Here is a 15000-nt window from a genome sequence, read left to right on the forward strand (position 1 = left end):
ATATAGTGCCTGCTGTGACTTCATCATCGGGCTGTGCAGAGGCATCTGGAAGCCGTTTTCAGCATGCTGCCTGTCTCAGAAGAGAAGTACGGCGCGAAGCCCCAGCCTTCCTTGCCATCCTCATTTGCTTAAAGCTTAAGCTTTGAAAGACTAGTCTACCAGGACACTGGCCAAATTATTTAATATATTTAATCTAATGTTAGAATCCGCCGATTTCTGTTTCTATTGCTGATAACTGATCACTTATTTTCGGAATTTGTTTTATCAAATTATGATTTTTCTTTGTGACGATTGCTTGTACACATTTCAGAGGCTAACAGGTACTTAACCAATAGTTCCTACTCATTTCATGTGCCAGTTTGTATTTGATTTTGTTTGATAAACTATAAAATACAATTAAAGTATTTTTGATTCGATGTTATTAATTCATTTTAGAAATATGTTTCTGATATAATCCGTCTTGGATTTTAAATTGGGGCCATCACAAAAAGCCTTGTCCACATCAACTATCAAATAAAGTAGTACGTCCTCTGCAACAGATGGATTATTTTTTTATAGAGCATATCTCTTTACAGGTGTAAACAGTCTCAAAAAATTCTGCATCATTGGTATGATAGACTGTGATATTTCACGCTGAATATATATATTGAGGTGTTTACAGCTATTTCAAGCTGCTCCGCTGCAGAATCCATCCCAACGTTTAGGAAAGCGATCGTGAGGCCAATCCATTATTGTGGCCATGGGCATCCACAGAAGTTTTTTTCAATGCTGGGGGGGGAGGGGGGGAAGGGGGGCATCATTTTAATGTCATCCATCCTTCGGCCCTTTTTGAAAGTGTCAAAAAGGGCAATGGCATATTCATTATCACATAAAGTGCAGGCATTCCAAGGGTTGAGAAACCTGATGCTAAAGCTTAATAGAAGGATCAAGCTGCCATTGTCTGATTAGCAACTTCTAATCTGTTTTTATGTTAACATATTATGCACCACATAAATATTATATTTAGCTCCAGGTATAGCTATCTTACTTCTCCCTGTAACAAGCTGCTCAGTGCGACAAACATGCTGCAGCCTGCTTCTTCTGACTGGCCCGAGCCTGCGCACTGCTGCTGGGGGGTGTGGGTGAGCCAACTTTAGAGGTCAATTGTCTGAGTTGGACGCAGATTGGTCCGACTCAGGAGTCACGCACTGACACTGGTAGCGGTGCACGCTGTCTTGCACTGTCATTGGTAGCGTTGTGCTCAGCCTCAGCTACCAATGACAGTGCGAGACTCATGAGTCACACCAATCTGGGGCCAACTACGACTCAGTGTTAGCTGCCACCAGGAGAACCCACCCCCACTCCCTGTGACCCATCTGCCATGGTCCGTGGTTTCCCGGACTTTTTTTGGCGGGGTCTGCAGCCATACTAGTGTAGGCACCGTAACACTATGGCAGCCATAGTGTTACACTGCAGTATGAGCCTGCACACCAGGCTGTACCTAAATTCAGGGGTGGCATGTGCCCCTCCCATGTGGACGCCCATGATTGTGGCCCTACACACCAAACAAAAAATTATATATTGTACATACCTTATGGTGGTATTTTTAGCCATGTTTTCATTGGAAAGTAGTTTTAATCCACAAAATGTAGAGCAGTAATCATAGCCCTCAACTACTCTGCCTTGGTGTACTGCGTTGCATCATATATTCATCCCCCAACCGCATCCTTAGTTTCAGTGTCATTGGTCTGGGACTTTTCTGATACTTGTGAGCAAAAGAAGATGAGCCTTCGTCTATTTACAAATGACTGGGTATACATTACACCAATATATTACCCACTATCTCTTCAGAGTGCTCTGGAAATGCAAATACAAATGACAAGACACATATGCACACAAGTTGCCAAAGAACACAGAGGTAGGAGATTTTTGATATCTGTTGGACATAGGGACCAAATACTTGTTTTTGAAATTTCTTTATATTTAGCCCTTTCAGAGACCATTTTGTGGATCTGGCTTGCAGAAGACATCACAGTTGTAGAGTCCTGGCCTTTGCACCATTTTAGCCACCCACATTAATTAGGTACTAAACTTTGTAAAGAGGAGTCTATGATAGAGGAATGTCCGTAGGATTAATACTGCACTTTATCAGTTTGCTACTTTTGCTGCAGCTCACCACCACTTTCGAGAGGACATCTAAACAATCACGTGCCATGAGACCACAAGAGCAGGGAAAATGCCAGCTCAGATAAGGTGTAAATTAAAGGGAAGAAGTGCAAACCCCAACAGAGCGAGTGTCTGTGCAGCTTGTGGCAGTGATGTGGTCCTGGCTGAATATTAAATGAGCAAAGAACAGGGACTTAAGAGTATGAGTATTAGGAGGTATGTGCTGTCATAATGGCGGAGTTAGCTATGTCAGTGAAAGCTTAGGGTTTTGAGTTTTCACTTGAACTCGGGTTTGGGTTGTTGTTGACACTGACAGTGTGATGATTCGCATACCAAAGAAAGGATAGGGTTCCCAAAGCAATGTTGCTGGGCTGGATCAGGAGTGTCACTCTTTATAGCATATGGCACTATTAAGACTATTCAATGTCTTCCTGAAACCAAATGTTGAAGGTTGAACCTAGTCTAAGATCTCATTGGCATAACACGAAAGTGTCCCACTATTCTAGATACTGAGAAGGCTGATATGATTCCATCCAACAACGTAACTGGAACTACAGTATATACCAACTGAAGTGAGTCTGCACCCTGTGCTATGGGCCTTGTTGAGTAGGCAGCAGAAAATGATGCTAAATAAAATACAATATTTGTAATTTGAATTTTTGTCACTTGTTACGCCATGCATCTTCCTTTACCTGCCACCTAGTTCGACTTACATTTCGTACCTGTGAATTTTGTATATGTTTGAATTATGTTATGAGCTTATACATTCTTCTGTTGCATAGATATACTGCTGTTATGCCATGTGCTCTGAATTATGAAGTTATTTGCTTGTTTCACTCTTATTTATTGACTGTTAAAAGAATGAAATAAAAAAGATATGTTTACCAATAGTGGTACAAATTAACAATGAAAGAAATATATTTGCCTCTGTTACAAAATGCTTAAGACCGATTTGTATTTTCCCTCTAGCCTACTGTTTTCAAAAGTCAAGCTGGAATCCCTCTGTAGAGGGCCAGATGAAGCACTGCTTACATGCAAACATATGCTGCAGATTTGGAAGTCTTGCTACAACCTCACTAATCCCAGGTAATATTTTTTGCTAGGGAATTTCTTTGATCACCCTTTTTGCAGTTTAACCTAACCCTAAGAATGTTACTATGTTTGAAATTATAATGTGCCTTTGGACCCTAAGTGGATGTTCCATGTTGTCTCTAACCTGGCTACAGTTAGTCAATCTATAGATTTTGTTAAGAAGCAAAGATGTTCAGATTCCAGCTCAACCGACATTGAGTTGGCTTTACTATTGCCAACATTACCCCAAGCAGACATGACTTCAAACTCACCACATAATTCAGCATTTTTTTTTTTACTTGTCTGCTACAGAGCTTTCGGAGTGTGAGGAGATGGGGGCAGTCTTGTTTATCTGGTTCAGAGAGTATAATTCTGACAAAGATGAATGTTGGTGGATTACTTGTATGCGTGTTGGCATTTTACAAAAACTGCAAATTAACCCAACAAAAAGAATCCTATAGTGAAACAATCTCACTTGTGCACATACAGGGGATGTATCATACGAAGATATTAGAAACTGTGGTTACCTCACTCATAAATTTCATAAACTGAAATCTGTATGACTTGCACTTCTTCATGTTCTTCTTAGAAGTGCCATCCAGCTGAGCATTACCATGATCTAAGGTAGCACCAGCAATAGAAATGACGACCTTTCCTTTAAGCTTTTCATGTAGAAAAGATCCCACTCTAGGAAATAATTGTCAATCACTTGAGGAAGTGGTCCAACCCATCTTTTTTGCCCACTATGCCACCTCGGATCAGGCACAGGTGTTGGGTTGCTTGTGTTCCAGTTCAGAGATGACTTTGCTTGGCAGATAGGGCCGGATAGTTCTGTTAGAGCAGGATCAAGGTTGATTTGTACATGGCTGGGTCCAATCTAAAATGGCAAAGGGGGGAATAACAATGGGTTGGAATGCTACCCCAGTGATTGCCAGTAGTTAGATTATTTACAGGCATTCCTCCTATCACCTTTTGTTTGTTTGACAATCTAAACTTTCCCATGTTACATTATTTGTAGTTTCCACCATCTCTGGGTTTTTCGTTTGAATCCAGGAAAATCTTTGTTTCCGATGTGGTTGTTAGGATACATTGAATGAATGTCTGCCGAAAGGAACATATTAAAGCAGGCTTCTCCAACAAGTAGCTCGTGAGCTAGTGGTAGCTTTTCAGCTACTTGTTAGTAGCTTTCCTGTGTGCATCCCAACCTGCTAAATTAGAAGATTTGCTTAATTAAATTAATTTATATATACCAAAATTGACAGTTTATCTGGAAAAAATGTGTGTATTTTCAGATCACATTCGCCAGTATTTGCAGAATATTGACTGAATTTCTAAGATCTATTTAAGGCTGATATTTGCAATATAAATTACGTGACATTGGGGAGACTTATTAGTAATATAAATTCCTAAATTCCAGAGACAACACCACTGTGTCCTTTATGTACAACATATATAGAGGGTATTCACAATCTACAAAACCATATTTACATTACTGCTAGCAACCCTGCTTGATGCACTGAGGTGATCACTGCTGGTAATCTAACATGGGATAGCTACAAATGACATCTTGTTTGATACGGTCACTATTTCAACACTGTTAGTATCTTGGAGTGATTTTCATTTAACACAAGTAGCTTTCATTTCACAAAAGATTGGAGAAAGACACCTATATTAAAGCTATGAAAACACTGGAGATAAATTAAGAACTCTTACTTTAGTCCACCTTTACCACTTAAATCTTAAACTTTTCACACACGGAGAGTCAAAATAGTCATTGTGTAATGATTCACCTAGTGTGGGGGACAATATGCTTTATTTTGTGGCAGGGTATAGAACACTTGGTAGGATAATGAGTGACCTCTGTAGCAAAGTGCAAAACACACAGGACAAGTGCAGAACATGTAAGATTAGGTGAAGAGGTGAGGGAACATTTTCTTTAAAAAAGGAAGGTAACCTTTGTAAATGTCCGGAAGATTTGAGAGACAGTCAAGGCAATGGTAGAAACAAACTACCGTCCCGAGGTCCTACACCATTATGAGAAGTGAGAAGACAACTGGAGCCTAGTGGACTCTTTTTGTCATTGCCGCATTCTGGCAATTAATGTCTATTTGGGTGTAAGTTAAACCGCCTGCATGCTGTTAACTCACAGCCATGATCAAACCCGATAGTTCCTTCATATTAACTGAAGCTAGTGTATTTAAGTGGTTCAGTGCTAAAATTATTAGCAAACCAAAAAAATCTATTTATAATGGAATTCTGTTCCTAGAAATAATACACTGTGTATGTGTATGTATTTCCTTTCTAGTTTCAAGCTCAAATGCTGAACAATGCATTCAACACACGCCATCATAACACATGATGTCCGCCTTGTTTGTTGTGCTCTTGATAGCTCTTTTGTTTGCTTCAGCACCATTGGCAAATTGGTGTTTTAAGCATGGTGAGTAGCTTGAGCTGTGGTGTGCGGTTTATTCGGTGGCATAACTGGCGAATTTCAGCCAGAACCATAACTACAGTTTTACATAATTTATTTAATTCGGACCAACTATTTCTATAGGGGTAAAACAAATTGTTGTGCCAATAACTTTGGCGCCGTTTGACAAATCTTCATGACATTTGTAAAACTAATACAACATCAGTTAAGATGCTGTGTTGACATTTTCTAGGTGATTCATCAAACGGAGGCCATGGAAAAAGGGGGGGTCCCAAAACACCTTTTCCCCGTACTGTGTCTATGGGGATTTGCACATTCTTTAGACACAGGTATAGCCCGAACCGCTGAACGGAATTACACCTAATTTGGCAGAAAGCTAGATCTTGGTCCTCAGATTGTGCTTTTTGTGATTATGTGTAATCCTGTTCAATAGTTTCATAGTTATTTAAAGTTAATAATAAAGATATATAGGGACGCAGATCCTCCGCATATCTACTAATGCAGAATCCGTTTATTCTGGGGAAAAGCAAGGTCCTGGCTAACCACAAGCTGACAGAAAAGTTGCGGCCGCCATTTTGTTTCGCACATAGGATGGGGGTGGGAAACAAGTGTAAAAACATATATAGGGTCATTATACAGGTATCCTGACCCCATAGGACACATTGGGGTCCATGGGCAACAAAATTCCCAATGGTTGTATTTTTTCTTTTCTTCAATCCACAAAGGGGCTCAGCATGGCCCCCTTGTGAAGGATCCGCAGATCCAAGAGAAAAATACTCCCACTGCAATTAGCCCCGAAGGCCGTGTGCAGCTTGGGTTTCGGAGCATGCAGGAGGATTGTCTACAGAGCCTGGTGGTTATATTAATGTGTGTGTGAAAAGGAACCATAGAAATTAATTGAAAAAAAAAAAAAGGTTACTGGCACGTTATAGTTAGGTTAACTTTTTACCTGTAAAAAACATATCAATTCTGCAGTTATAGTTATATTTATAGTTATACTTACCTGAAGAAACTATACCTCATGCCGGAAAGTAAGTTTAGACAACGAGTTATAGTTTCTTAACATAAGTATAACTATAAATATAATTATAACTGCAGAATTGCTATGGTTTTTACGGGTAAAACGTCAACCTAACTATAACGTGGCAGTAACCTTTGGTTTTTTCAATGAATTTCTATGGTTCCTTTTCACACACACATTAACTGTAAAATCCCTGTAACCTTATGGTTTTTCTGTGTTTTTATGTGTGTGTGTATATATATATATATATATATATCATATTCACTTGGCTGCAGAGCTGCACCCAAGCCACAGCAAACTACTATGTCCGGGGATGACCACCCTGGGACATTGCAGGAGTTGGCCCTGGAGGGGTGGCTGTCCCCAAGACTATCAGAGGCTCCCCTCCAATGTTTACATGGCCCCAGGGGGTGGTGGTCCCCGGGGCACGGGGGTCCCAAGGGGACCCCTTCACATTTTTTAACCTTTGCCCTGGGGGTGGTGGTCCCCGGGTCACACTGGGGTCGCAGGCCCGGCATATATTTAAAGCTAAGCCCTGGGGGGTGGTGGTCCCTAAGCCAGCGGGGGGCATGGCCCCCGTAAATAAATTGCAGTGTGCCCCAGAGGTGGTGGTCGCTGGGACACAGGGGCATACAGGACACCTGCTCATTATTATTATCCAAACCCACCAGGAAGGTGGTGGTCCCCAGGGCAGAGAGAGGGGGCATGCGGCCCCAGCATACATATTATAAGCCCCAGGAAGGTGGCGGTCACTGGGGCAGTGGGAGGGGGGCCAAAAGGACACTCCCCTCCGAATGCCCTCCCCACCCCGCACCACATTTCTGCAAAAAAATGCCCCTGGGACTTTCCCCACCCGGGGGCTTCATAAAAATGAAGCATGCGTAAATCCAACCGTAATAAGTTTAAAAAAAAATATTTTTAGCCATGGGGGGCTCCCTTTGGAGCCCCACCACCAGAGCTAAGGGGTCAGGGTGTTCGTACCCTGGGCCCTTTTTTTTCTCTGGGACTTGGCTTCAGCTGAGTCCCAAGATGACTGACAACACTTCTGTTGTGGAAGTTTTATCAGCCAATCAGTTCTCTGCACGGTATCGGGAGGGGTCACAAATCCTTCACCTCCCTATATGTACAAATTTGGGTTTACTTAAATTTCTCAAAAACTACTGAATGGATTTACACCAAATAACAAAAAGGGCTCTTTCTGGACCAAGAGCTACCTTTATGCCAAATTTGATGTAATTCCGGACAGTGGTTTTTGTACTATCACTGTTCAATTTTTTCTATGGGAATCAACATTGAAAATACTCTAAAATTCACCCTCCTTTATCTCGGCCCCTGGTTGATGGATCACCTCGAAATTTTCCAGACAGCGGCTCATCTGTCTGTGAAATGTTTTTGGAAAATTAGGTGAAGATTCGTGAAGCGGTGCCAAAGATATAGACAAGCAAAAAACAGCCTTAGAAACTAGGTCCTAACAATAACTACCTACTGGTACTGAAAAAACACAAATTTAATAGGACGTTACAGGTAGGTTGAAATGTCATTTATAACAAAGTTTTAAGCTAACAAAACCACTGAAATTCACCAGTCATAGTTATTTCCAGTAAATATAACTCACTCCCTCGCCGTGCACAGTGTTGTTATCAATATTGTAATTTTTGATGTCATTAGGGATGTTATCTGTGGAGTCATTCAACATCTGTTGAGTGCAGTAATATGTGAGAGCACAAGCAGTGCATGGCGAGGGTGCAAGTTATAGTTACTTTAGAGAATGAGTTATAGTTACCTGCGATAAATATAACTGGTGAACTTCATTGGTTTAGTTTAAAGCTTTATGTTTCAACTGACATTTTCACCTAACCGTAATGTTCCTTTAACCTCTGGTAAAATGGTACAGTTCCAAACTAAAATGTCAGTTTAACCTATGTTTTTTTTCCAGTGAATTTATAAGTGTTTTTAATGTAAAGGAGCATGGGGTTAGGCAAAGGCCAGGCCCTGTGCCTAACCTCCAGCAGGCGCTCGACCCCGCCACAAACAGCCTTTGGCTAGCAAGGGGTTGGCCTTGCTCCCAACCACCAGGGAGGCACCCAACCCCCGCAGTGTGTGGCTAGGCACTGCATGGTATTGAATGCATGGCCTGGCATGTAGCCATGCCTGGCGCCCAACTCCACACAAGAATCCACAACCTTTTTATTTTTTTTGTTGCACCGTGGATGTGCTGTGATTCTCTGGTGAGCGGTTTTTCCTCTCGTGGTTGATCTGCAGATCCTAAGACCCCCCCCCCCAAAATAAATATATATATATATATATATATATATATATATATATATATATATATATATATATATAGCTCTAAACTTCATTTCTCTCGCTACAGAGAAACACCTGCACTCAAACTGGGATGCAATATTATTTATTCAATCATTCGGCAGCGTCCAGTATGTCATAGTACTGCCAAATTGTAAGTCAAACCTTCTTGCAAGAACTGTCTCCAATTCAGAACTCATTTCGGCTAATTACACAGCCATTGTCAAATGAAAACCGCCATGCTTAATTGAATTATATTCTTTGCACGTGAGTTAGTTACAACCAACATGGTAAAAATACTTCTCCAAGCCCTTACTCCAGTTTCACTTCAGTTCATTATTTGCAATTTCCTTTGTATTAATTATTTCCTTCTGTATATATAGCATTTTTATTTTATTTTGGCCCCTTATATCTTTTTTTATTTTATTTTGTCGGTCTCAAGATCATGTCCTGGAGTCCTAAGATGATGACTGCAGCTTTTCCTACTGGTTGCGGCCTGCCAACCACAACGTGCACTTGAGCTCACTGATCCATAGATCTACTGCTGCAGAACTGTAGCTTAAAATAGACATATATATTTTGCACCTTAAATTCTCAAAAACTACTGAACAGATTACACCAGATCACAAAAAGCATGCTTTCTGGATCAGGATCAAGCTTTCTGCCATATTTAGTACAATTCTATTAATTGGTTTTTGCTGTATCGCTGTACAGTTTTCTTATGGAAAATTGCACCGGGAAAACGCTTCTTGAGATCCCTCCTTTTGTCCGCCACTGCTTGATGGTTCGCCCCAACACCATCCAGGAAGAAGCTGAAAAAAGATTTCCTTTGTAAAAAATGTATTTGCAGAGAATTGTAGCCTCAGGTTCCTTACCTTTGAATACCCTTAGGTGTCAGACTGGATCCAGAAGATTTTTGAGTAGTACCCCTGCGCGCCTGTAGGTGGCATTGTTGGGCTCCTCATCTGGATTGTCCATGCCAGAAGTGATTTGCGTGGTACCTATAAAGATGCCACCTTGGCGGTCTGACATCTGTTCTTTCCTTTCTGCTTCAGATAGCGCTCATTCGGTTTGAGCTAACCCTCAGTCACTTTTTGACTGCCCCTTTTCACATTTTGTTTGCCCTCTTTTTGTGAGATTTCATCTCCTGGTGTGAGGATGTCACCCATAAAACAGTCTGGTTTCTAACCGTGTGGGGCCTGTGATAGGCAAATGTCTGTGACAGACCCCCACCTGATATGTTTGTGGTGCCTATGGCTGGGAAATGACTGCATGGAGTGTAAGGACTGCTGCAACATGCATCCAAAGGTGCTGAGGGAGCAATCCCTCAAGCTCCTCGCCCCCTCACGTCGGTCAGCTCTGCGACGCTCAAGGTCCCTTTTTGCCTGTGAGGTCCTGGGACAGTATGCGAAGCCCCTCTCGATGTTCCTCATCACACTCAAAGTCATTAAGGAAGTCGGGTAAGCCCCACAAGAAATCCAAACACTTTTCAGCTTCCCTGTGTCCATCAAAGTCATCCAAAGAGGAGCATGGGCACTCCAGGCCCCATTAGTCGACAGTGCTTGAATCTCGGTCTGCTCTGTGCTTTCCAGATTTTCCTGGAGTGACCGTCGCCCAGCTCAAGGAATTTTCTGAGCCCATGTGCCTCATTTTTGATTGGCACGGCCCCTCAGGAGCACCTTCAGGCCCCCTGGGCATCAGCAAGCCCCTAGTGGAAGCATGTCAGCAGGTTCACCCTCTGCAACATTTGGGTCCCAAGGATCCCAAGTAGAGCCACCGGCAAGACCAAGACCTTCCTAGGTGCCCCCTCCTGGGCTGATGCAGCAGATGCCCCTAGGCGGCACCATCCTCATCGTCATACCCGACATGGTGCAAGATGGGCGTTGTCCAATGCCGGCTGAGGACATCCTTCCTGGAGCGGTGCGAGTGCCTCATTTGATGGAAAGGCCTGGTTAGGAAGATGTTTGAGAGGGGTCTATGGATCCTTATGGAGAAAACACAGCTGAGGGTGAGAACCGAGATGAGGAACTGGGTGAGGCCAGTGGGTTGCACACCTCACCTTTAACTGGCATGGTTTCCCCTCATACTGTGGGTACGGAGGAAGGAGCCTCTTTTGCAGTGGTTGTGCACAGGGCGGCTGAGGTTCTGGACCTTAACCTGTCCTCCTTGGCAGTCAAGACTTATGTCTTGAGTGAGGTGCTTCAGCCGGGAATCAACTTGTCAGAACACCTACTCCCATTCAACAAAGCCCTTACAGACAGTCTACTTGGGGCTGGACCAGGAGTCACCCCATCAGAACCCCCTACTCCCATTTGTTGAAGCCCTTATGGCTGTCCTACTTGGGGCCTGGTCCAAGCTCTCCATAGGGGCTCCTATGAATGGGACGATTGCCCACTGCCATCGTCCCGCTCCTGGTGATCCTAGTTTCTTACTTAACTCCTCCCCCCCACAGAAAGCTAGGTGGTCCAAGCCTCCTCATCCCTCATTCACTCCGGCATGTTCCCTACCACCCCAATGGATAGGGAATCAAAGAGGCTGGACATAATTGGTAAGAGAATGTTCCCTTCCACCAGCCTAGCACTGTTGTCGGTGAACCCTGCATGCATATTATTATTCCTATGCCTTATTGGATTCCGTTGCACAAGAGCCGCCTATGGTCCCGGAGGAGGCCCTAGTCATACTCTCTCAGGCTGTGGCAGACAGGAGTGGTGCTGCAAAGTTCTCCATCATATGTGGACACAACCAACTTTCTAGGTTGAGCGATTTCATCATTGGTATCCATATGGCACCACACCTGGCTGAAACATCTGTTTTTTAAGGGGATGTCCAGGCTTCCATCATTTACATGCTCCTTGATGGTTCTTGCCTCTTTGGGCAGATTCAGCCCTGGAGGGCTTCAGGGACAGCAGAGCTATGGCCAGGTCCTTAGGCTTGTCTATGGCCCCTCGACAACCCCAATCTTCCTTCCACCCCTTTTGTGGGTATGGGAGGGGCCTCCAACCTCATCCAAACCTTCCCAGCCACCACAGCCAGCAGGCTTCCCAGCCCTTTTGTGGGTCCCAGAGACCATGTGGGAGAAGCTGGCAGTGGTCCAGTCTGTCAAGCCTCTTTAGTCTGCCCTTAGACCATCATGGGCACTCAGTGAGAGGCAGGATATGCCATCTCCTCCCCCATTGATGGTCAATAACATCAGACCGGTTCTGCAGATAGTCCAATGGGACTAGTCCCTCCCCTTTGTGATACTTTCTCCACCAATGAAACCCGCTTACGAACGGCTGACTGAGCACCATCTCGCCTTGCTCGGACAAGAAGTGCAGGCTCTCTTGACCAAGGGGGCCATAGAGAGGGTGCCTGCATCTGAAGTAGGTTGTGATTGCTATTCCCGCTACTTTCTGGTGCCAAAGAAGGATGGAGGACTTCTTCTTACCCTGGGTCTATTATTTCTAAACCTCTTCTTGTAGAAGGAGAAATTCAAAGTGTTTATGCTTGCTCAAATTTTGTCTGCCCTAGAGCTGGAATACTGGATGGTAGTGTAGGACTTGCAGGACTCCTATTCCCATCTTCTCAGCACAGACACTATCTGTGGTTCACGGTGTGCCACAAGCACTTTAAGCATACTGTGCTACCTTTTGGCATTGCCAGTGACCCTTGGGTATTCACCAAGGTGATGATGGTGGTCGCAGCTTATCTGCAGAGTTTTTAGGTATTTGAGTCTTACCCTACCTCGATGACTGGTTGTTGAAGGTGGGCTCTCCCCAGGCAGTTTTCTCCCACTTTCATACTAACCGCCTGCACTCCCTGGGGTTCACTATCGACATGCCGAAGTCACAACTGACTCCTCTCACAAGCTTCGTTTATTGGACCCATTTTGGACACAGCTCGGTTTTGTGCCTTTGTTCAAGGGGAGACGGTCCAGGACATACAGATTGCGATTGTGATCTTTTCGCTTAGGTCCTGTGTTTCAATGTGGTCGCCTTTGAGGCTGCTTGAACTGATGGCCTTCTGCATCCCGCTGGGTGACCACGTCTAGTGGCGTATGTGGGTTGGGCTTGGTGCTGAAATCCTTTCCTTCATCCATCAAGGGGAGACTAGTACAAGTGGTCACGGGCAACACATCAGCAATGTGGGACTGCAACAAACAGGGCAGGATAGGGTCATGGACCCTGTGTCTGGAGGCCTCGCGCCACTAGGAATGCCTGGACCACCACGGTATTTTTCTGGTGGTGAATCAGCTGGCGAGCTCTCTGAACACCAGGGGAGACAAACTCAACCGTCTGTGCCTAGCGGATCATGAGTGGCAGTTACGCCCAAAGGTGGCGTAAGGTCTCTTCTGCGAATGTGGAGAGTCTTGGCTATATCTATTTTCCACCACAGAGAGTGTAATGTGTCAATACTTCTGCACGTTGGAGTTTCCAAGATCAGAGACACATTCTGCCTCGTGTTGAACTTTGAACTCCTGTACGACTTTCTGTCTATACCACTCCTGCCCCAAGTTCTCAAAAACATCAGGACAGACTCCGCCCAAGTCATCCGGTGACTCCACATTGAGCATGATCTGTTTGGTATCTAGAACTCCTGGAGTTGAGAAATGTCTTCTGATCAGGCTGCCCCTCCAGGAGGACTTGCTGTTGCAGCAACAGGGGAGGGGCATGCACTCGGGCCTTCACAACCTCTACCTTCATACTTCGAGATTGAGCAGCAATAGCTAAACTCTATTGACCTTCCCCTGGAAGTGGTTGATGTCATCTTGGCAACCAGACATCTCTCATTGAAAACCGTATACGCTTTTTGTTCAGACAGATTTGTGATTTGGTGCAGCACTCGCCAGGTTCATCCCCTCCAGGCCAAACTGTCGTCACTTGCCTGGCAATTCCTTGCTCTGGGCACAGTTAAGAGATATCTTTCAGTCTTCTTGACCTTCTTACAGTTGCTTGATCACCCTCCTTGTTTAAATAACCAGTGTGATACGATTCTCAAAGGTCTACAGCACTTTTCCCCCTTCTCTGTGATGCCCCAATGGGACCTCATTCTTGCCCTTATTTACTTAATGTGTACTCCATTTCAGCTGCTCCACAGCTGTCCTTTGTGGCCTCCCATCATTAAGACTCTGTTTCTGATTGCCATCACCTCTGCACTGCATGTGAGTGAGCTTCAGGCTCTGTGTGGTCAATCCACCAAACACCACGTTCTACAATTAGCTGGTTCGGCAAACTAGAGCCTCTTTTCTCCCAAACGTTGTGACCCCTTTCAGTGTTGGCCATCCCATCACCCTGCTCACCTCTAATGAGGAGGAAAGACTGCATTGCTTAGACCCCAAAAGAGTGCTCAGTTTCTACATCGATCATGCCAAAAGACCACTGGGTGGATGATCAGCTCTTTGTGTGGTTTGCCAGAGTGAATAAAGTCACAGCTGTGCAGAAGTGGACAATCTCACACTGAATCATGTTCTGCTTTAAGATCTGCTATGTACTGGCAAAGAAGCAAACTCCTGATGGCTTGCCAGCCCAACCCACCAGGGTCTAAGCTGCTACCATTGCATTACCACACGGAGTTCCTGTCCTAGATATCTGCCAAAGGGCTAAGAAGCGTCCTTCTATACATTCAAAAAGCAGGAGTGTCTCCTGACCTGTTTTGGGCAGGTAAAACACTCCCTGCGCGCACAGCACCACCAAGCCGTGCCCATGTCTCCCCCTCCCCGCCGCTCCAAGGGATCGAGGCCCTCCTGGACCCGATCCGCCCTGATGCCTGGTGAGCGCTAGTGCCCCTTTCGGCTTCTTTATCTCTCTGCCCATCTTTTCTTGCATTCCTCGTTCTGGGTGTTTTCTGCATTTCACTTTTCTGCCTTTTTCACTTTTTCTGCTTCTTTGTACTGTTTCTGCTGTTTGAACTTTTACTGCTTTTCTCTTTTTCTGCCCCCCCCCCCCGTTTTGCTCCTTTTCCCGCTCTCTCTCCGCTCCCACCGCCCCCGCGCCCTCATTCGCCTGCTCCTCCCGCCTCCCAGCTGCTCCTCCCTCCCCCCTTCCCTTCT

At 44.5% G+C, this 15000-nt stretch overlaps 1 protein-coding gene across 1 annotated transcript in view; it reads left to right on the forward strand.

The window, feature by feature from the left end:
- The window catches only part of TTC7B (tetratricopeptide repeat domain 7B), a 1338716-nt gene that overhangs the window by 830301 nt on the left and 493415 nt on the right, over nucleotides 1-15000 (forward strand). The window contains exon 16 of the mRNA XM_069208186.1: nucleotides 3115-3231. Coding sequence (XP_069064287.1) covers nucleotides 3115-3231 — 117 coding nt within the window. The remainder of the gene's footprint in view (nucleotides 1-3114; nucleotides 3232-15000) is intronic.

The sequence above is a fragment of the Pleurodeles waltl genome, chromosome 9 (genome assembly GCF_031143425.1).
Source record: "Pleurodeles waltl isolate 20211129_DDA chromosome 9, aPleWal1.hap1.20221129, whole genome shotgun sequence".
Taxonomy (NCBI): domain Eukaryota; kingdom Metazoa; phylum Chordata; class Amphibia; order Caudata; family Salamandridae; genus Pleurodeles; species Pleurodeles waltl.